Source organism: Sorex fumeus, unplaced genomic scaffold (assembly GCF_029834395.1).
Source record: "Sorex fumeus unplaced genomic scaffold, SorFum_2.1 ptg000025l, whole genome shotgun sequence".
Lineage (NCBI taxonomy): Eukaryota > Metazoa > Chordata > Mammalia > Eulipotyphla > Soricidae > Sorex > Sorex fumeus.
In genome coordinates, this window is record NW_026606082.1 from 1,387,248 (window position 1) to 1,413,166 (window position 25,919).

Genomic DNA, 25,919 nt, shown 5'->3' on the forward strand with positions numbered 1-25,919 from the left:
GGGACACCCAGGCTTTCCTGTGGCATGTGGAGAGGGAAGACCGTCCCCCAGCTCCCTGCCAGGGTCCAGGAAGCCGGGGTGAGGCATCTGCGTGGTCAGCTCTAGGTTCAGGGGTGCCCGACCGGCTCACAGCAGGGCTATGGGCTTGTTCCCTGGGCCTCCCAGGTACTGAGGGGAGGAGGTGGTGGCCGGCGTGGCCACACTGTCCGGCGTTGAGTAAGCGGCGTAGAGTCCGGTCACCTGCAGGTCTGGGAAGGACTGGTCACTGCCGCCAGAGACGGGGGTCAGGCCGGAGGCGCCCAGCTCACAGCCAAGCGGGGAGTCTGCGAAGGCCGCCAGCGAGTCCAGGCTGAAGCCCTCCTCCTTCATCTCCTCCCAGAGGTTCCCTTTCAAAGGCAAGAGCGCGGGTGAGGGGCTGGAGCGATAGCACAGCCGGTAGGGCGTTTGCCTTGCACGTGGCCAACCCGGGTTCGATCCCCAGCATCCTATGGGGTCCCCCGAGCACTGCGAGAGTGATTCCTGCATGCAGAGCCAGGAGGAACCCCTGAGCATCGCTGGGTGTAACCCAAAAAGAAAAAAAAAAGTGTGAGGGCCCCACGCCGGGTCAGGGCCACAGTGGCAGCGGCAGGAGTCGAGGTTCCTGCCTTTGCCCGACTCCCCACCCCGTGTCCTTGGGAACAACCTCCAGGGACAGGGGGATGAGGAGGGCACTGAGTGACTCCAGGATCAAGCCAGAGGGCAAGGCAGCAACCCCATTCTTCACACCTGGTCTTCAGAACAAAGGGAAGCAGGAGGCAGCTCCCTGAGGCAGAGCCAACTCGCACTTGGAAACTACCCAGCCTGCTGATGGGTCTGCTCACTCAAGGGACAGAACCTGCGTCGGGAGGGCACTTGCCTTACGTGCGGTTGATCCGGCTCTAATCCCAGTCACCACACATCAACCCCTTACACCGGGACAGCCAGGTGTAAGTCCTGAGCACCACTGGGTGTGGCCCCAAAACATCAGCGCATTCTCAAGGGCAGATGCCTCTGCCCGGGGCTCTTGGCCATGGAAGAATCACCTGAACCCCCCTGTCCCCCATCCCCACCGCTGCCATTTGGCGTCTGGTCTTGTCCTGCGGGTGGGCACGTAATTGACACAGTACTCGGACACCAGATCAGACCCACCCGGTAGGAATCCTGGCTCTGCCCCGTACCAGGTTCTCAGAGAGCAGGGGATGTGTTCTGTGTCTTAGTGTCCCTCAGAAGGGGGCAATGGCAAACCAGTGCCCGGCCAGAACTGCAGGGGGGCGTGGGACAGCCCTTCAGAAGTGGGTGGCCTGGAGCTGGGTTCACAGTCCGCACATGAAATGCTGATTCCTTCCAGGCACTGGGATACTGGCAGAACGCCGTTCTATTTCTGCCGCCACTCTTCCCTTCCCCCCCGGTGCCCCTCCCCCGCCTCACCCTGCAGAGCAAAGTCCATGATGCTGGGGTCCAGCGCGTCCACCTCGGTGCTCATGTCGGTGCTGATGTTGATGAAGTCCATGGCGGCCCTGCCCACGGCCGGGTGGGGACCGGGGCTCAGGTCGGCCAGAGCGTGCAGGGGTGGGGTCTGGGCCGGGGCGGGCGAGTCTGGGGCCAGACGTGCCTGGGGCTGGACCTGATGGTGCAGGGGGATGGACTGCAGGGACAGGGTCATCAGAGGCCGGGGCGGGAGCTGGGAGACGGCCAGGCAGCCCTGGGCCCGGGGCACGGTGGTGCCGTGCGTCAGCAGGGGGGCCTCAGCTGCCCCCAGTTTGCCAGGACGCCGACAACTTTCCGGCCGGTCTGAGATCAGCTTGTCCAGCTCCTCTGCGGGCAAGTGGAGAGGTCACTCGGAAGGCACCTGAGGGCCCAGGGGTCAGCCCAGCACTCTCCACCCTGGGAATTCCGCACTTGAGTGAGTAACTCACTTTTCACTCTGGGAAAGCTCAAGTTCTCTCTTGAGCCATGAACCTGTCTCTCCCTTCCCTTAGCTCTCAAACTTGGGGAAAAATATTAATGGGATGGAGAGATATTATAGTGGGTAGATGCTTGCTTTACACGTGGCTGACCTGGGTTCAATCCCCAGCATCCCATGTGGTTCCCCCAAGCCCCACCAGGGGTGATCTCTGAGCAATCTTGCTCTGTGTGTGTGTGTGTGTGTGTGTGTGTGCGCGCGTGTATTGATTTGTAACTTGCCTCTTTTTATTTTATTGTCTTAATTCAAAAAAATTTTGCAGTGGTCACACAAGGCAATTTCCTGCTTTCCTTGGGGGGTCCTGGTGGTGCTCAGACACTATGGGGTCCTGAGGACCAAACCCAGCCCTCCTCTTGGGCCTGACACACCGCAGGGACAGTGCTTGCCTTGAAAACGGCCAGCCCAGGTTTGATACCCGGCACCCCATATGATCCCCTGAGCTCTACCAGGACTGATCCCTGAGCACTGAGCCAGGAGTAAGCCCTGAGCACTGTTGGGTGTAGCCCAAAGCGCCCCCCCCAAACAAAACCAAAAGACACCCAGACTTCCTGTATATAAAGTATGAGCTCAGAACCTTGATCAATCCTGCCAGCCCTAAACATAGTTTAATCTGTGGTACTTACATGACATGCTACGTACTAAAACTTGACCATCTTTTCACGAACTACATTGGGAACATCCTCACATTCTAAAAGTATCTTATCTAACACCTGTCTTAGGATATGTCTGTGTCATACCCTCTTACGGGATGTCCAGATCACTTAGCACTTTGACATGCGTTAGATGGAGTTGGAGATGCATCTTTGGCTCTCCTCCACTGACATGGCTGGTGCCTGTCACCAGCTGAACCAAACTAGTCCAAGTGGTCACAGCTGGGCAGGTTTTGAGCTCTTAATTTGCTCTAAAAGAGTTTGACTGGGGGCTGGAGCGATAGCACAGCGGGGAGGGCGTCTGCCTTGCACGCAGCCGACCCGGGTTCGATTCCCAGCATCCCATATGGTTCCCCCAAGCACCGCCAGGAGTAAGTCCTGAGTCCATGAGCCAGGAATAACCCCTGTGCATCGCCAGCTGTGACCCAAAAAGCAAAAATAAATAAATAAAAGAGTTTGATGGGGCTGAAGCGATAGTACAGCAGATGGGTCATTTGCCTTGCATGTGGCTGACCTGCGTTCAATCCTGGCATCGAATATGATCCTCTGAGCCCTGCCAGGAGTGACCCCTGAGCATCATCAGGTGTGACCCAGAATGCCAACAAAAAGAAAAGAAAAGTTGGACGAGTTTGACAAGTGGCAGGAAGGTGGTCCTTCTTCATGCGTCTTATTCTCTTTTATCTGGGCTATTATGGTAAGAAAGTAACGTCTCCCAGGGTGGCCTAGCCCAGCATTTTCTTTTGGTTCTGGTTTTGAGGCCCTATTCAGCAGTGCTCACGGCTTACCCCTGTCTCTGCACTCAGGAATCCCTCCTGCTGGTGTTCGGGGCGGTGGGGGTGGGGGGACCGTCTACGGTACTGGGGATCAAGCCCAGGTCAGCCACATGCAGGACAAGTGCCCTGCCCACGGCAGTGTCTCTGCAGCCCCGCGTCCAGTATGTCTGTGAGAAACCGAGGCTGGCCAGCGAGTGCCCACAGCCCCTCGCCTTCCTGACAAGGCTGTCCCTTCCCGGCCCGCGGATGAGGAGGTCGGGTGGGAGGGAGGAGGGGAGGCCCCTCCAGGTGCCCGGGCACCCCCATCTGGGCTGGGACCAGGCACCGGCTGGGCAGGGCGTGGGCGTGGGCACGGGGGCCGGCCTCACCGGGGTTGGCCATGCTCCGGCGGATGGCGGCCAGGTCCTTCCTCTTCCACTTGTGCATCTCCTCCTCCATCTTGTCGATGCGCGCCAGGTTCAGGGCCCAGAGGCAGCCCTTGCGGGAGGCGCCGCCCAGCTTGTTCTCCACCTTCTCGAAACACTTGTTCAGGGACAAGTTGTGACGCACTGAGTTCTTCCAGCCGTCCGGCGCTGTCTGTGTGTGCAGGGGGACGGGGGGACGGGTGATGCCTTCAGAGCCCCCAAGTCCCCCAGGACCCCTCACACTCAGCGCCTGGAGTCCCACACTGAGCCTGGGCCAGGGGAGACGAGAGGGCCGGGTGGGGACTGCGGCAAAGGGAGGGCCCTTCTCTGATTGGAGCCACGGCCGGAGGGCAGCACTTCCGCTCTGGCCAGTGGTCACTGGAGAACAAGGCCCGGGGTGGCTGGTCCAACCCTCTGTCCCCCCCGCCCCCTGCCCCGTCATGTGGAAGGAAGCAACAGGTAATGCTCCCACATGGAGACTCGGGCAACAGTGTTACCTTAACTCTGGCTTGGTTTGGGGCACAGGCAGCTATGCTCAGGGCTTACTCCTGGCAGTGCTTAGGGGACCATATGGGGTGCCGGGGACTGAACCCGGTCAGCCGCACACAAGGCAAGTGCCCTGCCCGGTGTTGTATCTCTCCGACCCCTATATTAAATCATTTTAAAAGGCTCTGGTACTAGCAGGTAACCAATTTTGTAAAGCACCTCTCTCTCTCTGTCTCTCTGTCTCTCTCTCTCTCTCTCTCTCTGTCTCTCTCTCTCTCTCTCTCTCACACACACACACACACACACATTGTGCTACAGTATTTCTGCAATCATCCAGTTGGCTTTATCCATCTGTTCTCTGTTCTGCTTTGAAGGCAACAGAGATGCCTATGCTAATGGGCCTCCACTTTCCTTCCAGAAGCTTCTGAGCCCTTTCTGACCCAGGTTCGATCCCCAGCGTTCCATATAGTATCACCTAAGCACCATCAGGAGTGCAGAACCAGGGGTCAGCCCTGAGCATAGCTGGGTGTGCCCCAAACCACAGCCAAAGACCGCAAAGGGTCCTCAGAGCCCCAGCAGGAAGGATCCCTGAGCACTGCCAGGTGTGGCACCAAAGCCAAAATAAATAGAGGAAACTGAGGCTGAGAAAGAGAAAGTTTTCTCCTTTATTTCTGTCTTGTTGCTGGGGGTTAAACCCAGGAGCTCATACACAAAGGCGGTGCTTCCTCCCACTGAGCCATGCCCCTGGGTGAGTCTGGGCTGAATTGGTCCCCTGGTCCCTCCATCCGTTGCTCCCTAGATTCTGGCAAACTCCTCTTCAACCCTCAGAGCCCTGTTCCAATGACCCCTCTCTCTGGATTCCTTGCTCAGGTACAGATGTAAGCGGGGGCTTCTTTGGGCAGTTTAGCTCAGCCTGGGGGCAATGCTGGGTTCTGACAGTGCCAGGACAGCCATGGCCCCTACACACACACACACACACACACACACACACACACACACTGGGACCCTGACCTTGAAGTAAGGGAAGTGCTCCTTCATGAAGCTGTAGATCTCACTCACAGGCAGGCTGCCCGTCTTGCTGTTCTTCAGGGCCATGGCGATCAGACAGCTGAGGGCAAGAGAGGGGGCAGGCCAGGCCTGGCCGCAACTAAGGCTGACAGCCCAAGGGCACCTCCGCCAGGAAGCCTGTCCTGCTTGACACCCACACGCAGCCACAGTCCCTGCTCTGCTCTCGTATCTTTTCATAGCCCCAGCTCCTTGCCACTACCTGCCCTTCTCCTTGACCTGAGGTCAGCCAGCCGAGCTGACTTAAGAACCCTTATCTTGCCTTTTCCTCAGCACCACCCCGCAGCCCTGGACTGATGTCTGTGATCCTACACCAGGCTGCACCCCCAAACTCCTGTGAGTTACTTACTATCTAGTATCTTGAGTTTAGTATATCTTGTATCTTATAAGATACAAGATATATTCTTGCATCTTTAGTATAACTTGTATCTTATGTACTGTGAGTTATGTATCTAGAATTTTGCATCTGGTATATGTAATTTGTATCTGTGAGTTATGTATCTAGAATCTTGTGTATGGTATATGTAACTTTTATCTGTCTGTGAGTTACATATCTAACATCTTGTACATGGTATATGCATATGTATATGTCTGTGAGTTATGTATCTTGTATCTGGTATATGTAACTTGTATCTAGTATCTTGTGATTGGTATATGTAACCTGTATCTTGTCTACTGTGAGTATATCTAGTATCTTGAACCACTTTATACATCAGAGTCCAGCAGGCTTAGAGGTGCCCAGCTGCTCATCTGAGGTCCCACAGTTTGTGGAACGCCAAAGTGGGGCTCTGGGCTCAGTGTCTGGGTGGTCTCACAGGGGGCTGGCCCCGCCGTGGGGTCCCCCCCCCAGGGAGCTCAGGCTGCCGCTCTTGGCTGAGTCCCCGCACCCGCCCGAGCCCAGCGCCGACCTCACCTGTAGGAGTAGATGGGCTTAGGGTAGTGCTTGGGGTGCGGGTCCTGAGATGAGTGCACGGCCACGCGGGGCTGGGGGTAGGATGGCCGGACCCCAAAGGGGGACCCGTAGAGGCCCATAGGAGGGCACTTTCCCAAGGGCAGGAGAAGGGAAGGGGCAGAGAGAGGCGGTGAGAGAGCATATGTCATACGCGGTAGCCCCCCCCCCCAAGAAAGATGAGGGACCCCAGCAACGATCTTGTTTCCACCCACTGCGAGGATTGGGGGGTGCTATTCCTGCACCCCAGGGAAATAAACCAGACTTAGAGAGGCCCTTGGCCAGCCCACGCCAAGAGTGTGTGCCCCAGACCCACGGTTCCCTCAGGGGCCCGAGCTCCCCCGTACCTGCTGCGTGCCGGGGGGCAGCTGGAACTGTGCTGGGGGGGCGGTTGAATACAGCTGTGGTCCCCCCTGCAGGTCAGCTGCAGCCTGGCCCCCCGCAGGGAACTGAGTCACCTGCTGGGGATGGGAGAGGAGGAGAGAGAGGGTCAGAGTGGGCAGGAGCCCCAGCTTGGGGGCACCTCCCCTCCCTGCCCCGTGGGAGGCACTTACATTCGCTCCATGGCTGGCCAAAGGGCCCAGGCCCAGTATGCCCGGGGGGGCCAGGCCTGCCGGGCCGTGGAGCAGGGGGGCTGCGGGGACTCCCGCGTGCAGGTCAGCTGCCGCCGCCAAGGCACCTGCAAGAGGGAAGCACAGCTGGAGGGATGGAGGCTGAGGACAGGGACAGCCTGGTCCCCCCAGCACCTGCAGAAAATGAAGTCACACTCACACACACACACACACACACACACACACACACACGTGTGCTGGGTCTGTGGCAGACATTGCTAATCGACCCCAGACTCTGACAGTACTGGCAGCCACTCCCAGTCAAAGCTGGCCCACACGATGGCCCTGTCCTGCTTCCCTCTCTCCCAGAAAGATTTCTGGTGGCCACCTGGCCTTGTCCTTCCTTCCCTGACCAAACCACCGGCTTCATCAGAGATGCTGAGGGGAAGGGTGGCCTGACTCCAGTCTCCACTCACTCAGTACTCACTCAGTGCCTTAGATGGAAGGGCCTCTGTGCATTGACCTTCACAGCAGTCCAGAACACTGGTCACCCTTCACTGCAGATGAACCGCCTCAGACTTGCCCAAGGTCGCACAGCTGCCCCTCAGAGGGCTCTAGACCATGGGTGAGCAGATTTGGGCCCGGAGGTTAAATCTGGCCCGTGCCCCATTTGTGTCAATAAAGTTTTATTGGCACATGGTCATGCTGGCTCATTTTCATACCGTCTGGACGGTTTCTCCCACAACGGCAAAGCTGAACGCCTCCCCAGGAACTGGACCCCCTGCAGTCTCAGGTGTAACCACCTGTCCTTCCACAGAACGTCTCCTGGCCCCTGGTCCAGATGTTTAGACCACGAACAATGTGTCTAACACAATAGTTCCAGACGCCAATTATTTTTTTTTCAACTAGTGGTGTTCTTTATGGACTGTGGTGATTGTCTTGTTTGTTTCTCTTCAACATTTTCTCTTTTTTGGGCAGGGGTCACACTCGGGGGAATATGTGGGTTGCTGGGGATGGAACCCAGATGGGCTGCACACAAGGCAAGCGTTCAAGCCACTGTGCTCACTCCAGCCCCTTGCTTCAACATTTTCTGTGACTGCAACGCTTAGCCCATGAACTGTGAATACCCTGAGTGATTCTTTTTTTTTTTATTTTCAGTTAGAAATTTCTTTATTCCCTATCAAAATTTACAGTAAATGCAGATTATGTTCATTATTTTTACGTATTCGATTTTGTCCTTCTAATGAGGGCAAAATTTTACAATTAGTCTTATTCAAAGACTATCGAAACTGTAACAGACCAAAAAAAAAAATGGAGTCTGAGGCAGGAGAGTGGAGAGTTTTTCCACAAACCAAGCATATTTAAGCATCTTCCCGTACAAAAACATCTGCATTGTGGTTTTAAAGATGATTTTATGATTCATAAGATCTTATAATTCAATCCACGTATAAAGTGTCGGCAATTATTATAAGTAAAGACCAATGACTTGAAGGTCGTCTAAACTGGACCTTCAGTGTTTTCTTTATTGCAAATATGATGTCTTTAACCTGAGGTTAACCATCCCTAACCCTAACCCCAACCTCTGCCCCCAAGCAGAAGCAAGAAAATGCTCAAAAAAAATTTCCTTAGAGGAGAGTGTGAAGATTGTTATATTTCACTCAGGGGCAGAGCGATAGCACAGCGGGTAGGGCGTTTGCCTTACAAGCGGCCAACATGGCCGACCCGAGTTCGATTCCTCCGCCCCTCTCGGAGAGCCCGGCAAGCTACCGAGAGTATTCGATATGCCAGACACAGTAACAACAAAGTCTCCAATGGAGACGTTACTGGGCCCGCTCGAGCAAATCGACGATCAACGGGAGGGCCTTTACCTTTTACCTTTACCTTAGAGGAGAGTGTGAAGATTGTTATATTTCACTCAGGGGCATTAAGCCCTTCTATAAGAAATTACTAATGTGTTCTTAATGTTTGAGCCTTGTGTGCATATATATATGTGTGTGTCATAATAAGATGACATATATATAAGGTAAAGGTAAAGGCCCTCCCATTGTTCGTCGATTTGCTTGAGCGGGCCAGTAACGTCTCCATTGGAGACTTTGTTGTTACTGTGTCTGGCATATCGAATTCGTCATGGGGAGCTTGCCAGGCTCTGCCGTGCGGGTGAGATACTCTCGGTAGCTTGCCGGGCTCTCCGAGAGGGGCGGAGGAATCGAACTCGGGTCGGCCACGTTGGCCGCGTGCAAGGCAAACGCCCTACCGCTGTGCTATCGCTCCAGCCCTGACATATATGTCATCTTATCATCTCACTCCTACTTTGGACAAACTGGCAGGCTACTGAATGTAGCCTGCCCACACGGCAGAGTCTGGCAAACTCCCCGTGGGGTACCCAATATGCCAAATACCAGTAACAATGATGGGTCTCATTCTCCTAAAGAGCCTTGAATATAATCTCAGGGCTAGGATAAAGGAGACGTTACTGGGGCCTGCTCGAGGCAATCGACGAATAATAGGATGATTTGTGATTGTGATTTGTGAACCTGAGGTACACAGTTGTCTTCTAGAATCTTTGCGCAAGGCATAGGGACATCAGCACCAGTGACATGGACAGCAGGAGCATCCAAGGAATTAAATGCAGGGCCTTCCATGATCCTGGCACAAATTTCTGCTCCTGCTCCAAACTGGCCAGCCTCCTTCCACCGTTACAAGATGATTTGTCTTCATGACACTGGTTTCTATTGTTTTCATGTCCATTGATCTACTGGTGCGCATGTTTATCCCCTCACATTCAATTCCCTCCTTAGAGAGCACTGTCGCAGCTATCCTGAGTGATTCTTAACTGAGCACGTACTCTGTGCTGGCCCTGAGCTCAGCATTTTCCATGGACTATCTCTCTCTGCAGGCTAAGGGGTCAATAAAATTTTTCTGCAAAGGACCAGCCGGCAAACATCTTAGGCTTTGCGTGCCAGAAGATTTCTGCACCCTTGAAACATGTTTTAGAAAACATCTTAACATGATGATTGTACAAAGATGATTGTACATCAGTCTGACATGTGCCGGAAGTTCTTGATGTTCTAGATTGAGCAGGAGAGGGAGGGGCTGGACTGTGAGTTCTTCTGGCAAACCTCAGCCAGGCTGGGGTTAGGGGAGTGGTGAGCAGGGAACAGCCCCCTACCTCTAGGGAAGGGAGAGGCGCCGGTCACTTTTGTCTGTTTGTGGCGGGGGGCATACCTAGTGATACCCAGGGCTTACTCCTGGCTCCGCGTTAGGGTACCACTCCTGGTGATGCTCAGGGGACCATACGGGATGCCTGGGATCGAACCTTACCTGCAATCGAACCTCCCCTGCTGTACTGTCACTCTGGCCCCAGGTGTCAGTTACATTTGAGAGAGAGAGAGGGACAGAGAGAGAGAGAGGCCACACTGCCGGGTGTCACCCCACCCCTTCCCTGACCCCCACCTTGCCCCGGACCCCACCTGGGAGTGCAGGCGTCACACTGGGGCCACCCAAGTCCACGCGGCCACTCGCCATCTGTTGCAGCCGTGGCACATCCACGGCCGTGAGCCACGACAGCGACTGCAGGTCCCCGGGAAGGTCGTCATCGCTGGTGGTGGCCAGGAGCCTGCAGGGCGGGCAAGCACACAGGTGAGGCAGGAAGCCGGGGCCGTGCCCGGCCGCACCCTCCCCCTGGCTCCCTCCCCCTCAAGTCTGGGCATCTGAATCAGCCACACCTTCCAGAACCTTCGCATCATTCCCTCATTCTCCTCCTGCACCTTGTGCCCGTCTCCCACTAACAGACCCTAATGTCTGTGAAACCCCCATTCTGTGCCAAGCGCCCCCTCAAGTCCACTTCATACTCCCCATCATCCCAAGGTCATAGCACTGCCAGTCCCATTTTACAGCCGGGACAACTGAGGAGCCGGCCTCTGCTCCACCCACACACCAGCAGCTAGAGAGGCGAGAGGTGTCCGTGTCATAGAACACCCCCCATGATATTTATTTATTTATTTATTTTTGCTTTTAGGGTCACACCCGGCGTTGCACAGGGGTTCCTCCTGGCTCTGCACTCAGGAATCCCTCCTGGCAGTGCTCAGGGGACCCTATGGGATGCTGGGACTCGAACCCGGGTTGGCCACGTGCAAGGCAAACGCCCTCCCCGCTGTGCTGTCGCTCCAGCCCCGCCCCTTCTCTTGATAGATGGGGAAACTAAGGCACAGAGTCACCGGCCCACAGAGAGCAGGTAGGGCTAAGCCTCAAGTCTGTTGGCCTGAAGCTCCGCTCTTCACCGAGCTCAGGCAGGCCCTGGGGGCCCCACAGCCGGCGGGAGACTCAACTGCTCGGCCAAACCCTCGCTTGTCCAATGCTGAGAAGGACCAAGCAGGCCTCTGGCTTGATGGCGCCCTGCAGCTGCCCCCTGGGTGGCTCCCCACCCCCGTGCCAATCCCAAACTCCCACGCCTTCAGACAAAATGTCCTGGGCCCCCCGGCTCGCAGGTGGCATGCGTGGGCAAGGGCACTGGCTCCTGGGCTGGCCTCTTCGCTGCTCTCTCTCCTCCTCCCGCCCGCCTCCTGCTGGTCCTTCCTGGTGTGTTAGGGCCACAATTAGCGTTGCCATGGTCACCGCTGCAGGCTGTCACAGGGCCCGGGGGCCACAGCCCACCGAGCCGGCATCAGGTGACGCCCCACCGCCCTGGCGATTGGCTGCCTCGCCCGAAAACAGGCCTGGAAGAGATTTGAAAACTCCGGGGCCCTGGCCCCGGCGACAGCAGCAGCAGCTGGCCGGCTGCTGTCCCCCTGCGGCCCATTGTGTGACAAACGACTGCTGCCCCCGTGGCACGTGGCCCCCATTGTCCTGGGGTCTCCAGGCCGTTGTTTCTGCAGCCCCCCCGGCCGCCACCCCTTCGGCTCCCTCAGAACTCGCCGGGCTGTGCCATCTGTCTGCTCGGGCCTGTGGGACTGTGGGGCGGGGCTGGGGTGTGTGTGGGGGGCGCCCGGTCGGACCCCACACGCCCTTCCTCACCTCCTCTCAGTGACTGGGGCCCGCTGGACTTCCAGGCTGCCCCCACTGGGGAGGTGACCCGAAGAGGCGGAGAGGCCCCCACTGAGGCCCTTGAGGAGTGGAATGGGTCGAGGGTCCTGGGATAGGGTCTGCTAGACAGAGCCACGGCGATTGGAGCACAGTGCTGGGTTCTAGTCCTGCCCTCCCCTTAACGGCTCTCTCGGCCGCTCACTCAGCCCTCCCTCTGCGTCCAGGGTTTCCTCTGTCATGTCTGACTCAGAATGTGGGGACGTCAAAAGTGACGTCGCTGCCACTGCTGTCAGCGGTGTTGGGGGGGGGGGGACAGCTGCCAGGGTTCAGGGCTGGGGGTCCAGATGCAGAGCTGAGATTCGAGCTGTTGCAGCGGCCGCAGCTCTTAACTACTCTCCGTCTGGCCCTCGAGCTCTGTGGTCTTTCTCTAGCCCTTGGAAACATCGATTCAGGACGCTGCTCCACTCCCCCCTCCCCGAGAGGTCCTCAGAGGGTGCAGGGACCACTCCCCATGATGCCATCTAAAAGTATGGGGCCAGGGAAGCGGAGCTGACTCCTGAGTCATTTCCACAGCCGCTATTCACATGGATAGTTAAGCTCTGACCACTGAGCCATCTCTTTGGCCCCTGTCTTTTGGAGAGTTCAGCTCTGACCACTGAGCCATCTCCCCAGCCCCTGTTCACATAGATACTTATGGATGTTTGTGCTCGAGTGGCCAGGTGCTTGGGCGCTGGAAGTCCACCCAAGTGTGAGCCTCGGCTTGCCCAGTTCTGCCCCTGCCATCCTACCGGCTTCCACAGACTCAGTCTCTCGTGCGCAAGACCCTGTCTCCGCCCTCTGTCAAGGGGGGAGACTGAGACCCCGAGCCTCCCCGCAAGGCCTGGCCCCGTCTCTCCCCCCTCCCCTTCCTCCGGGCAGTTCTCCACGGAGGCCTGAGAAGCCGCCAGCTGAACCCATTCCGCTGCCGGGAGTCCCCTCCACGCTGCCGCCGTGGCCTCGCTCCTGCTCCTCCCCGCCCAGGAGCTTGGGTGGCAAGGGCTGCTGCAACGGGGCAAAGACTCCCACACCCAACAGTGCTCAGGCCTCACTCCTGGCTCTGGGCCCGGGGATCACTCCTGGGGGAGCGTAGGGGGTGCGAGGGATTGAGCCCGGTCAGCCATGTGCCAGCCAAATGCCCTCCCCGCTGCAAGTCGCTCTGGCCGCACAAGGACTCGTGGGCGCAGGAGTCAGCTCCCTGCCCCACCTTTGGTGCTCACGGGCGTCTACTTCATTCCCTGCTTGGTTTTGCCCATCCGGTAAATGGGCACAAACGAGAACGATGCCTTGTAGCCCTGGGACACGGTGTGCTGCTGGGTGCTGAAGGGGCCTGTGAGCCTCGGGGTCACTCTCCAATGTGAACACGTATGACGTGTATGAATGTATGTGTGGGGGCACATATAATGTGTGTCTGCATATGGGGGGCACGTATGACATGTGCATGCATGTGTGAAGCACTATAATGTATGTATGCATTGTGGGGACATGTATGACATGTGTATGCATGTATATGGGCATGAGTGACACATGTATGCATGTGGGAGCACTATGACATGTATATGCATGTGGGGGGCATGTACGACATGTGTATGCATGTGTTGGGGCACGTATGACATGTGCATGCATGTGTGGGGACATGCATGATGTGTGTATGCATAGGTGGGGGCACGTATGACACATGTTTGCATGTGGGAACACGTATGACATGTGTATGCATGTGGGGGCATGTGTGACGTGTGTATGCATGTGTGAGGACACACATGATGTGTGCATGCATGTGTGGGGACACATATGACATGTGAATGCATGTGTGGGGCATGTATGGCATGTGTATGCATGTGGGGGCACCTATAATGTGTATATGCATGTGGGAGCACGTATGATGCGTGTATGCATGTGTGGGGACATGTGTGTGAGTGGACCTGTGTCTCCTGGGAAGTGATCGGACGCCAGCCCCAGCCCCTTGCCCCTGACTCTCCCCGCAGGCTCTCTGGGCTCCTCTTCAGCCTGAGGAGAAACCTGGTTGCCTCCCCAGGCCAGCCCCGGGGTCACCTCCGAGCCACTAGAAGGATCAGGCTTCAGGGGTCCCGCTCCTGGGGTGCCCCTCCCCGGCCCTCGCGCAGCCCCTCTCTCGCCTGACCTCTTCCTTGTGCCCCTTTTCGGGGTCTCCATCTCTGGGCCCCATAACAGTCTCAGTGAGTCTGTCTGTGGCCCTGTGGCCCCGAGGGACTCCTGGCCCCTCTCTTCATAGCCGGTGACATCAGAGGGACTCCCCGAGCCTCTGCTTCCTCATCTGCAGAAGGGGGCCCTAGTGACGGAGGGGAACCGCTCACGAGACCCTCAGGTGAGTGTCCATGCTCTCCTGCCCCCCTCCTCTCACGGACACGGCATCCAGGGTCCCCAATCCCCGACACCTACCTCCACCCCCACCCCTCCCTGTCCCCTGCTGTTGTGTCACATGGGTAGGAGTGTCCAGAGCCCCTGAGTGTGACTGTCTGAAGGTGAGGTTCGGAAACCTGCACCCCCGCCTCAGAGGAGCCCCACGTACACAGTGGGGAGCCCTGACCCCCATCCCCCAGATGGCTCGGGGGCAGAGCCTGTGACCAGAGCATACCGTCAGCTCCTGGCAGGGACCAATGACCTCTTCTCCTCCAACACCCTGTCCCCTCTGAAGTCTTTTCCACTCTTTTCTTTTTTTTTTGCTTTTTGGGTCACACCCGGTGATGCTCAGGGGTTACTCCTGGCTCATGCACTCAGGAATTGCTCCTGGCGGTGCTCAGGGGACCATATGGGGTGCTGAGAATTGAACCTGTGTCGGTTATGTTGGCTGCGTGCAAGGCAAACGCCCCACCCGCTGTGCTGTCGCTCCAGCCCCCTTTTCCACTCTTAACCAGAGAAATTCAATTTCTCTGAGCATCCTAATTGACCCCAAACCATCCCTGCCCCCACCAACGCCCCCAATCTCCCCTCTCGTGTCCAGTTGATGAGACACATGGTGTCACCCTGACTGTAGCCCCATGTGCCAGATGGGGATGCCGAGGAAAGGAAGAGGCCTGTGCAGGAATGTTGAGATGGGCTCTGTGGGGTCCACTACTCGCCCTGTGCCAGCCAACGGGGAGCCTCCGGCCCAAGGCAGCCATTTAAATGTAAATGCTCCGAAAGTCCATGAAATGACAGAGCCGAAACTCGGTCACCAGGTCCACATTTCAAAGTGCCTGTGGCTGGTGTCTGCCAAAGTAGCCAGCACACAGATGGACCCTCTCCCTGCTGCACAAAACATTTCACAGTAAGATCCTCTAGACAGCAGGGGGCTGGAATATTCTTTTCAATTCTGATGGGGGAAATTTTCTTTTTTTTTTTTTTGTAATATTGCTGTAAAACAATTGGAATATAATTGTTTGGAAATTTTAGGTGGAAGTGAAAGCCATAGAAATCCGTACAGTCCTCCCAGTTCACGGCATTTGGAGTTTTACATTGTTTCGTTAAAGAACGTTCCCCATTATGCCCTACACTGAGGAAATCACAAGAGTATGCAAGCTCTAGAAAAATTTAGCAGGGCTGGAGCAATAGCACAGCGGGGAGGACACTTGCCTTCCACGCAGCCAACCTGGGTTCAGTCCCTGGCATCCCAGATGGTCCCCCGAGCACCACCAGGAGTGATTCCTGAGCACAGAAACAGGAGTGATCCCTGAGCATTGCTGGGTGTAGCCCAAAAGCTAAAAAAGAAAGAAAGAAAGGAAGAAAGGAAGAAAGAAAGAAAGAGAAATTTGGCTCACTCTTCAAGCCCATGTTCTCCCTTGAACGTCTCTTGCTCACTCATCTTTGTCTTCTTACTTTTTCCACTCTGGAGAAGTCCATGCTCTTTCTTTTTTTTTTTCTTTTTGGGTCACACCCGGCGATGCACAAGGGTCACTCCTGGCTCTGCACTCAGGAATTACCCCTGGCGGTGCTCAGGGGACCATATGGGATGCTGGGAATCGAACCCGGGTCAGCCGCGTGCAAGGCAAACGCCCTACTCGCTGTGCTATTGCTCCAGCCCCTCCCATGCTCTTTCTTGAACGTGTATTTCCTCTTTCTCTCCCCTCACATCTTTCTAAGTAAGCCTGAAGAAAAACTACCTGACTTCACTTAAAAAAAAAGAAAGAAAAGAAAAAATGAAAGAAAGAAGGAAAGACAAGAAAGAAAGAAAAATAGGGGTTGTGTCCTGAGAGACCATGTCATGATGGACATGTCCCGAGGGAACGTGTCCTGAGAGAGTGTGTGCTGACGGAACACGCACTGAGTGAGTGCTGAGGAAGCATGTCCTGAGAGTTATCTGAAAAAGTGTGTCCTGAGGGAGCTGAGGGAGCACCTGTCCTGAGGGAATGTGTCCTGAGGAAAGGTGTCCTGAGGGACCATGTCCTCAGTGAGTTCTGAGGGAGCATGTGCTGAAGGAGTGTGTCCTGAGGGAGCGTGTCCTGAGGGAGCGTGTCCTGAGGGAGTATGTCCTGAGGGAGCGTGTCCTAAGGAAATGTGTCCTAAGGAAATGTGTCCTGAGGGACCATGTCCTCAGTGAGTTCTGAGGGAGCATGTGCTGAAGGAGTGTGTCCTGAGGGAGCGTGTCCTGAGGGAGTATGTCCTGAGTGAGTGTGCCCTAAGGAAATGTGTCCTGAGGGACGATGTCCTCAGTGAGTTCTGAGGGAGCATGTGCTGAAGGAGTGTGTCCTGAGGGAGCGTGTCCTGAGGGAGTGTGTCCTGAGGGAGTGTGTCCTGAGGGAGCATGTCCTAAGGAAATGTATCCTGAGGGACGATGTCCTCAGTGAGTTCTGAGGGAGCATGTGCTGTAGAAGTGTGTCCTGAAGGAGCATGTCCTGAGGGAGTGTGTCCTGAGGGAGCGTGTCCTAAGGAAATGTGTCCTGAGGGACAATATCCTCAGTAAGTTCTGAGGGAGCATGTGCTGAAGGAGTGTGTTCTAGTGGATCAATCTCTGGAAGAGAAGGAGCTTCAATGAACTGTGCTCCATGGGAGCCAGGGCTCTAGCAAGCCAGAGTATACGGTGGGTGGAAGCAGACTGGGAACCCCAAGGCAGACATCCTGCTGTGTGACCTCAGCTTCCTGTCCTTCAAACGGGAATCCTAGCACGGACCCTGAAGCGGCTGTGGAGAATCTGATTCCATTCACCCAGCATCAGTTTAGCTGATGTGGGTTGTTTTCTGCTGGCAAAGAGGGTCGAACCATTAGTTCTGGGATGGGGGGAGTCCCAGAGGGGAACCCCTGATCGCACATCAATCCAAATGGGGGTGCGGTCACCCCCCAGGCAGCCCTGTTAGTGAGGAGAGCTGGGGGAGGGGGTCAAAGAAAATAAAAAAGATATGTCTGTGCTTCAGAAGCCAGTGTCTGCCCGGGTGCCCCACACAAGAACTGTGTCCCTTTCGGGGGCTGGAGCAATAGCACAGCGGGTAGGGCGTTTGCCTTGCACGTGGCCAACCCGGGTTCGATTCCCAGCGTCCCATACGGTCCCCCGAGCAGCGCCAGGAGCAATTCCTGAGTGCAAAGCCAGGGGTAACCCCTGTGCATTGCCAGGTGTGACCTAAAAAGCAAAAAAAAAAAAAAAAAAAAAAAAGAACTGTGTCCCTTTCAAAGGCCAGCCACATGCGTACTTTCTGAGGGGACCCCACCCCCTCCTTTCACAGATGTGAAAAGTGAGGCAGAGCCAAATGGGTCACTCCCCCTCCCCAGCCGTATCCTCCTGGGGCCTCAACTTCCTCAGCAGGCTTTCATGGGGTGAGGGGCTTGGGGAGTTGGGGCGCTACAGGCTCAGGGGTCCAATCCCATCCTGAAGGGTGCAGAGCTTGTCTTGTCTATGACCAGCAGGCTCTGGTCAGGACCGAGAGGGACCCAGGGAAACCAGTCTCGGAATCAGACGCTGTTTTCCCAGAGCTGAGCCTTGAGTGGGGGTCCTGGTGAGCTCTGCGCCCAGGTCTCTGTCAAGTTCCCGCCCGCTGCTTTCTCGGTCCCTCTACCATTTCAAGGCCGTGGCTACAAGGCCGGGCTCTTACGTTGGCCAGGCCTGGCTGTGAATCATGCCTGGCCCTGTGGCGGCTGGATTTGCTGCCTCTCTTGGGACTCAGTTTGCTCATCTGTTCAGTGGGATGGCAACACCCAGCCCATCTGCCAGGAGGGTGCTGGGAAGACTGGAGGAGGGGGTGCAGGTGGGGTCCCCATCCATATGTTCCATCGCCATGACGGCGCATCCTCCAGCCTCAGGAGGGGCCCTGGCAGCGTCCGGGCCTCAACTCTCATTTGTGGGGCTCCGCTCTGGGGACAGGACAGACGAAACCCTGCCTGCTCCCCGAGGCCCACCCCTGGTTTCCCCAAAGCTGGTGGAGTGGCGAAGTATCACGTGACTTTGGGGCTGGGACTGCCCAGGCTGGGGGGATGACATCCACCCCTCATCACTCAGCCTGGCAGCAAAGGGACTCCCTGCACACCCACCCAGATCTCTTGGACATTTTTTCCCAGGGTGGGGCAAGACAAAGGGTCCCTGAGGAACTGACCCCTCCACCGTGACGGTCTTTAGACTGTTTCTCGGCGGTGGGGTTCAAAGCCCGTCTCCACCTCTGTGTAGAGGTCCCTGTGGGGGGGGGGGGGTCCCTGACCTCCTCGGGCCTCTAAGCCAGAAGCTGACTGCGGCCAGCGTCCCGGACAGGATGGAGGAGATTGGGGGTTGGCTTGGAGCCTGGACACTGCAAGAGTCCTGACCGTTTCTCCCTCCCTCCCTTCCTTCCTTCCTTCCTTCCTTCCTTCCTTCCTCCTTCCTTCCTCCTTCCTTCCTTCCTCCTTCCTTCCTTCCTTCCTCCTTCCTTCCTCCTTCCTTCCTTCCTCCTTCCTTCCTTCCTTCCTTCCTTCCTTCCTCCTTCCTTCCTCCTTCCTTCCTTCCTCCTTCCTTCCTTCCTCCTTCCTTCCTTCCTTCCTTCCTTCCTTCCTTCCTTCCTTCCTTCCTCCTTCCTTCCTTCCTTCCTCCTTCCTTCCTTCCTTCCTTCCTTCCTCCTTCCTTCCTTCCTTCCTCCTTCCTTCCTTCCTCCTTCCTTCCTTCCTCCTTCCTTCCTCCTTCCTTCCTTCCTTCCTTCCTTCCTTCCTTCCTTCTTCCTTCCTTCCTTCCTTCCTTCCTTCCTTCCTTCCTTCCTCCTTCCTTCCTCCTTCCTTCCTTCCTCCTTCCTTCCTTCCTCCTTCCTTCCTTCCTTCCTTCCTTCCTTCCTTCCTTCCTCCTTCCTTCCTTCCTTCCTCCTTCCTTCCTCCTTCCTTCCTTCCTCCTTCCTTCCTTCCTCCTTCCTTCCTTCCTCCTTCCTTCCTTCCTCCTTCCTTCCTTCCTTCCTTCCTTCCTTCCTTCTTCCTTCCTTCCTTCCTTCCTTCCTTCCTTCCTTCCTCCTTCCTTCCTCCTTCCTTCCTTCCTCCTTCCTTCCTTCCTCCTTCCTTCCTTCCTCCTTCCTTCCTTCCTCCTTCCTTCCTTCCTCCTTCCTTCCTTCCTCCTTCCTTCCTTCCTTCCTTCCTTCCTTCCTTCCTTCCTTCCTTCCTTCCTTCCCAGGGCCTTCTCTCTTCTTACCCCCATGGTCAACCAGAGGGGTTTCCCCATGCCCAGCAAAGAGGCCCGTCCAGCTCCACCTCCCGCCCCGCCTCAGAGGTGCCTCTGCAAATGTGCAGATAAGAAACTGTCTCCTCACGACAACTTGTAACTGTTCAAAGGAAAATGCCAAAAAATCAAATGCGGTTTGCAAGTCCCGAGTTGTCCAGTTTTGCCAAGAGTGAAATGATTGGGTTAGGGATTAGGGGGGTTGGGTTCGTTTGGGGTCACACCCAGCAGGGCTCATGGGCTCCCCCATCTCTAGATGCTCAGGGAGGGGTCACCTGTGGTGGACCTCAGGGGGCCACGCAGCCCTTCTGCATGTCAAGTCTTTGCTCCCACCAGCTGAACCCTCGGTGGCTGTGATCAGGAGCTTGGAAAAGACCATCTGTCCGTCCTAGAGTGTGAGTCGGGCCTGAGTGTGTGTGTGCACGCGTGCAAGTGTGTGTGTGTGTGTGTGTGTTGGGGGAGGGCTGTGCACTCACATATATATCGGGGATGGGAGAACGGAGTCTTCAGACCCCAAAGGAAGCTGATTCCAGGACAGCGCCCCGCTCTTCCCTGGATGCTTGGTAGCCGGCTAGCAATTCCAGTCCACTAAGAGGGAAGGGTGTGGGGACACTGGGAAAATCGCCCTTCAGCAAGAGGTCCCCTGCCCCCTGCTGCAGGTCACTGCTTGCGGGTGGGGGTCCAGGGCTCACCCTCCCCACAGAGGCCAGTGGGGACTTTCCTCAGTGGGGACACAGGCCGTGTCGGTGGCACCCAGGTCACTGCAGGACTCGGTCACTAGGTGAGCAGGAAGCTTCCTGCTTCTCTGGGGTTGTTTTCCCCGGAAATTTACTCGCCAGATCCAGAGAGATACTACAGCGGGGAAGGTGTGTGCCTTGCACCTAGCTGGGTCTGGCTTGATCCCCAGCACCAAATAGGGCTCCTGAGCATAGAACCAACTATAAGCCCTGAGCACTGCCTGGTGTGGTCCCTCCCCACCCCCCCCAAAAAAAAAGAAAAAAATTTACCCACCATCCCCCCCCCACACACACGCACACACATCCATCCTTCCTTCCATCCATCCATCCATCCATCCATCCATCCATCCATCCCTCTGTCCATCCATCTACTACCCATCCACCTGATGCAGAGGGGTTTGTTTGGCTTTTTTTTTCTTTTTGGGTCACTCCTGGCTCTGCACTCAGGAATCACTCCTGGTGGTGCTCAGGGGACCCTATGGGATGCTGGGAATCGAACCGGCCGCGTGCAAGGCAAACGCCCTACCCGCTTTGCTATCGCTCCAGCCCCTTGTTTGGCTTTCGGTGTTAGGCCACACCTAGCGATGCCCGGGGTTACTCCTGGCTCTGAACTCAGAAATTACTCCTGGTGGTACTTGGGAGACCATATGGACAGGACAGCAGGTAGGGCATATGCAATGTAAGTGCCCTACCCACTGTACTATCTCTCCGGCCCCCCAGTGCACAGGTATTAAGTAACTAACAGAACATGGGAAATGGCCTGTCCGGAGAGAGGAAGGACTTTCCCCCCAAAGTCCAGGAGGGACAGAAGGTTTGGGGAGTGAACTATGAGCCGCAGAGTCCCAGGAGAAGGTGGGGCTCAGGGCACCAGCGCCTGGCTTTCTCCTGCCTCTCGGCCCTCCCTCCCATCAGCACAAACAGGCGGTTGGACCAGAATAAGATCCAGGGCCCGGAGACACGGCACAACAGGTGGCACTATCCGGCCTTGCACACAGCTGACCCGGGTTTGACCCCCAGTGCCGTGTATGGTTCCCCGAAACCTCCCTGGAGTGATCCCCGGATGCAGAGCCAGGAGTAAGCCCTGAGCACAAAACAGACAAAAGCGAGAGTAAGGTCCACCAGCTGCAACGCGGTCTGTGGTTCCCGGCTGGAATATGTGGGTCGCTCAGGAGGGCTCCGCAGAGTTAGTTCCCGGGCTGAGAGTTGGGGGTGGCGGTGTCTGTCTGGCGGGCTGCTTAGGCTCTGTCCCTGCCTCTGAAAGAGTGGACGTCCCCCCTCCGACCGACCGAGGGCACACAGCGGGGAGACGGCTGAGCCTGGCGGAACAGAAACCACCGTTTTGGCTGTCTGGGAAGGTCAGGGCGGTCTCCATCCCCCGCCCCAGAAGGGGCCCAGCCACGGGCCCGGCCGGGCTGGGAGACCGCTGCCAATTTGCCGTCTAGGCTGGGCCGCTGACTCTGACGGGTCCCTGGGGGCAGGGAAGCCCCCCAGCTGCTCAGCACCACCCCCTCCCACTCATTGAAAGTTAACGGCCACACAGGGCCCTGGGGATGAGGGGCAGGCGGCTGGCGGAGGTGGGGGGGGGGGGGGCTGGGGCTGCTGCAGCCTGAGTGGGCCTGGGGGGCTGCTCTCTGCAGGCTGAGGGGGGAGGAGAAGCCCATAAACCTCCCTGAGCTATTAGGCAGGGGGAAAGATGGGAGGGGTTGGAAGGAGGCATCAGGGACGGGGGCACACTCATAAGAGCTCCCCTCCCCGGCGACGCACTCTGTCCCGGGCCTGGTGGGGCCCCTTTCCCAGACAGAAGCAAGAGCAGGATACCCCAGTCAGCCTCCCCCGGGCTCCATTGCACGGCTGCAGAAACAACAAAAGCACAGAGAGGGACAGAGTCTTATCCAGGGTCACAGAGCACTGTGCACGTCTAGCACCTGTGCTGTTCATCCGGCCCACAGGCGCGTGACAGCCTCTGTGTTAAATCTCCCACTTGACCCATAACTAGCTGCCCACCATAACGCTTCGGTTCCACCATTCAAGGAAGGGTGGAACCTTGGTTTTCCCCATCCATCAAATGGGTATAAGAGAGCTACTTTCGTGGATTTGGTCTTGGCAGATAATAAGGAACCAGCAACTGAACTGGGACAGAGTGACAGCTCAAGGGGATGAATGCATGCAGGGGGCCTGGGTTTGACCCCTGACCCTGCAAGCACCACGAAGAGTGGCTTCTGAGCACTGAGCTCAGGGAAGTTTACTGGTGACTTCTGGCTCTTTAGCCTGGGCACAAAGTGGCTGGGTCCCAGGGTTGTTGGGAGGTCTGAGTAAATAGAGCGTTAGAGTGAGATGCTGAGTGTGGCCCGAAAGAGAGAAAGAGTGAAAAGGAAAGGGGAGAAAGGAGAGAAGGGAGGGAAGGAAGGAGGGAAGAATGAAGGAAAGGGAGGGAGGGAGGAAGGCAAGAAGGGAAGGAGGGAAGAGGGAAGAAGGAAGGAAATGAAGGGAGGAAGGGAGCAAAGGAAGGACGGAAGGAAGGAAGGAAGGAAGGAAGGAAGGAAGGGAGGGAGGGAGGGAGGGAGGGATGGAGCAAGGGAGGGAGATGGATGGAAGGAAGGAGGGAGGGAGGGAGGCAGGCAGGAGGGAGGGTGCAAGGTGTGCCGGTGGTGGCAGTGAGGGCGGTGACGGATGCTCTTCCACCTTCCAGTCACGGGAGCTGCTTTCCCCAGAAGACAGCCCTGACTCCAGGTGACTAAGAGAGTCTGGGCCCCCCGGGAACGTGGGTGCGGCGCCGTCCCATGCAGCTCAGCTTTCCCCCCTCCTCCGGGCGGGGCATCGAGTGGACGCTGCCAGCCGTCCAGGTCAGCTCTCCGCCCAGAGAGGGGCGACCACAAGGGGCCCGACCGTGAGGACCGAGCTGGCACACACAGGCTGGGCAGAGCCCCCCTCCGGGTGGGTGCTGGCGGGGAGCCCCTGCAGGACAGCACCTGGATCCGGGGATCCCCCTGGCCAGCCCCCTGGCCAGCCCCTCCCGGAAGGCCTGCGCTGGATGCCCGTGTCTGGCGGGGAGCTGGACTCCTCCCCACACTGAGCGGTCAGGTTCCGAGACTCTGGCTCTGACGCTGTTTACTCAGCCAACTGGTGCCCAGGCCAAAGACGGGAGAGCCAAAGCCAGTCACGTGACACCGAGCACAGGAGCTGGAAGCTGCTGGGGCTGACCCTGGCCTCCCCCCTACCCCTCCCTGCCGTGGGGGTCTTCCTGCAGGAGCCGTGGGCTACAAGAATCCATTGCTCTAGGTCTTCATCCCAGAGGGAAGCTGCCTCCCCACCCCCACCCCTGCCCCACGCACAGAGGCTTCCAGATGGGAGGACAGAGGGACAGTCACCTGCGTCCAGTCAGCACCTCTGGGGCACTCTGGGTGACCCTGGAGGTTTTTACAGCCCCAATTGAACAAGTCAAGTTTCAACCGTGACCCGGAAATGGTTCATTTTCAGGACAACTTCACCGAGTGGTTACCATCTCTCTCCCCCTTTTATGGATGAGGAAACTGAGGCAGGGTGCGCTGCCCAAAGGGCCAGAGAAGCTGGGTTTATGACAGGGCTGCAGACCCCCAATCCTTGACGATCTGCTTAACCCTTTCAGTGCTGGAAGGAAGCCCAGAGGTTACACCATCTGTGAGGATCACGGGAAAAGCAGTTTCACTGCACTGAGCCTCCATGATCTCATGACGGGCGTGCATGAACTGAATTTTTGGGGCCAGAGAGATAGCATAGGGGTTAAGGACTCTATTATTATTATTATTATTATTATTATTTGCTTTGCGTGTGGCCAGTCCTAATTGGCTCCCTGGCACAGCACAGGTTCCTCTGAATCCCACCAGGGGTCACTCTTGAGCACAGAGCCGGGAATAGCCCCTGAGCACTGGTGGGCCAGGCCAAAAGAAAAAAAAAATAAATTAAGTCGATCTAAATTTATGGGCCAGGGAGAGTCAGGGGAAGGCACCGCCAGGAGTTTAGAGTTTAGAGCCAGGAGTAAGGCCTGAGCACTGCTGGGTGTAGCCCCCAACCAAACAACACAAAAGAAAATCACACAGCGAAGCCAGGATTCAGGAGTGCCCGCTCACAGCCTCCCCCACACCGAAGGATGACGAAAGCCCATCCCCCGTTTCCCAGGAGGGGACAGCTCAGAGGGGACAAAGGCTGCAGGCAACTTGGGGTCCTATTGCTCCAGGCTTCTAGACCCTACACAGACCAACATTTTTTTTATGTTTTAATTCTGGTTCTGTGCTCAGGGATCGCTCCTGGCAGTGCTCAGGGGACCATCTATGGTGCCACAGATGGACCGTGTGCAAAGAAAGTGCCCGACCCCCTGTCCTAAAAGGCTCCTCCCCCTTAGAGACCAACTTTGAAATGAAGACCTTGCAGATCTCTTACCGAATCACAAAATGTAATGGAAGAAGAGTTCGGAGGCAGTTTTGCAGACCAGAACCAACCACACAAATGGGAAACAATGAAAACTCTGGGTGCGAGTGACTGTGGGTCCCTCACCTGTATTCCGGCGGAGGAGCAGCGGGGTGGAGAGCTGGTCCGGGGTCTGGAATCAGTCCTGACATGGTGGATGACATGTCACTTTGTATCATCTCCTGGGGGGGGGGGGGAGGGAGGACAAGCAGAAAACAAAGCTCGGGCAGCGGTCAGCACCCGGGTGGACGGGTCTCCCACAGCGGAGAAGGAAGAGAGTTCCCACAAGAGAGCACTTTAAACAGAAGGGAGGGTAAAAAAAAAGAAGAAGAAGAAGAAAAAGAAGCAGTGGAGGGGTGCCTGGGTGGCCCAGGGCACTTTCCCAGGGCAAGTCCGACAGGGTCTGAGCAGCAGAGAAAAGAATGGAAGGAAACCACAGGTTCTAAGTGGCCACTGGCAAGACCCGTATTCCTTTCCTCGCCTCATCATTTCAACTGCAGTTCTGCTCTGATCACTTAGGGACACACACACACAAAAGTTAATAAAAAAGAAAAAACCAGAAAAGACAGCTTGGGGGTGTGAAGTCTGCTTCTCTGGGGGAGCCGAGTTCCCCCCTTGCAAGGGGGAGAACCCCGCAGTGCTCCTGCCCTGAAAATGCCTTCAGAACCGCTGGTCACCTACCCTGCACCCCCGCCCGCGACCCCCTCCCTCGCCACCCAGAGTCTTAAAGCGCTGTTTTCGCCCAGTCTCGGAAACTGCGAGCCCAAGACGAGCCCCGAGGCTCGCCCCCCAGCTCCCGGGAGTCCCGGGGAGAGAAAGAGGACGGGCAGCGCCGCGGCCCCCCAAGCGCGCGCCCTCCGCCCCGCACGCGCCCGCCGCGCTGGGCACTGCCCGGCCGAGCCCCCCCTGCCAGGCGGTACCTGGAGCCGATCGTCGCGCGGCCGCCGCTGCAGGCGCTCCGGGGGCTCCGGGGGCCGGCGCGGGCGCGGAGGGGGCGGGGGGCGCCCTGGCCCTCGCCCCTCGCCTTGCACAATTTGGCCGCTGTCGGAGCTCCCGAACCGTTTTTAAATTTCCCTCTTTGGAGCTGTCCAGCTCGGAGCATGCGCAGTAGCCGTGCTGGGGGTGTGTGTGCGTGCGTGTGTGTCTGTATGGGGGGGTGGGGTGGGGTGGTCTCCTCCGTTTTTTTTTTCCCCCCAAGGGTCAGTCCCGGGGC

At 56.9% G+C, this 25,919-nt stretch overlaps 1 protein-coding gene across 1 annotated transcript; it reads right to left on the bottom strand.

The window, feature by feature from the left end:
• Positions 1 to 126: 126 nt before the first annotated feature.
• Positions 127 to 24,858, bottom strand: FOXN4 (forkhead box N4). Its single transcript, XM_056114467.1, has 9 exons — positions 24,794 to 24,858; positions 10,330 to 10,475; positions 6,863 to 6,987; positions 6,656 to 6,769; positions 6,273 to 6,400; positions 5,306 to 5,402; positions 3,773 to 3,980; positions 1,447 to 1,833; positions 127 to 386 (listed from the first exon to the last, which is right to left on the bottom strand). Exons 1-9 carry the CDS (start codon positions 24,856 to 24,858, stop codon positions 127 to 129), a joined length of 1,530 nt encoding a protein of 509 aa, XP_055970442.1.
• Positions 24,859 to 25,919: the final 1,061 nt, after the last annotated feature.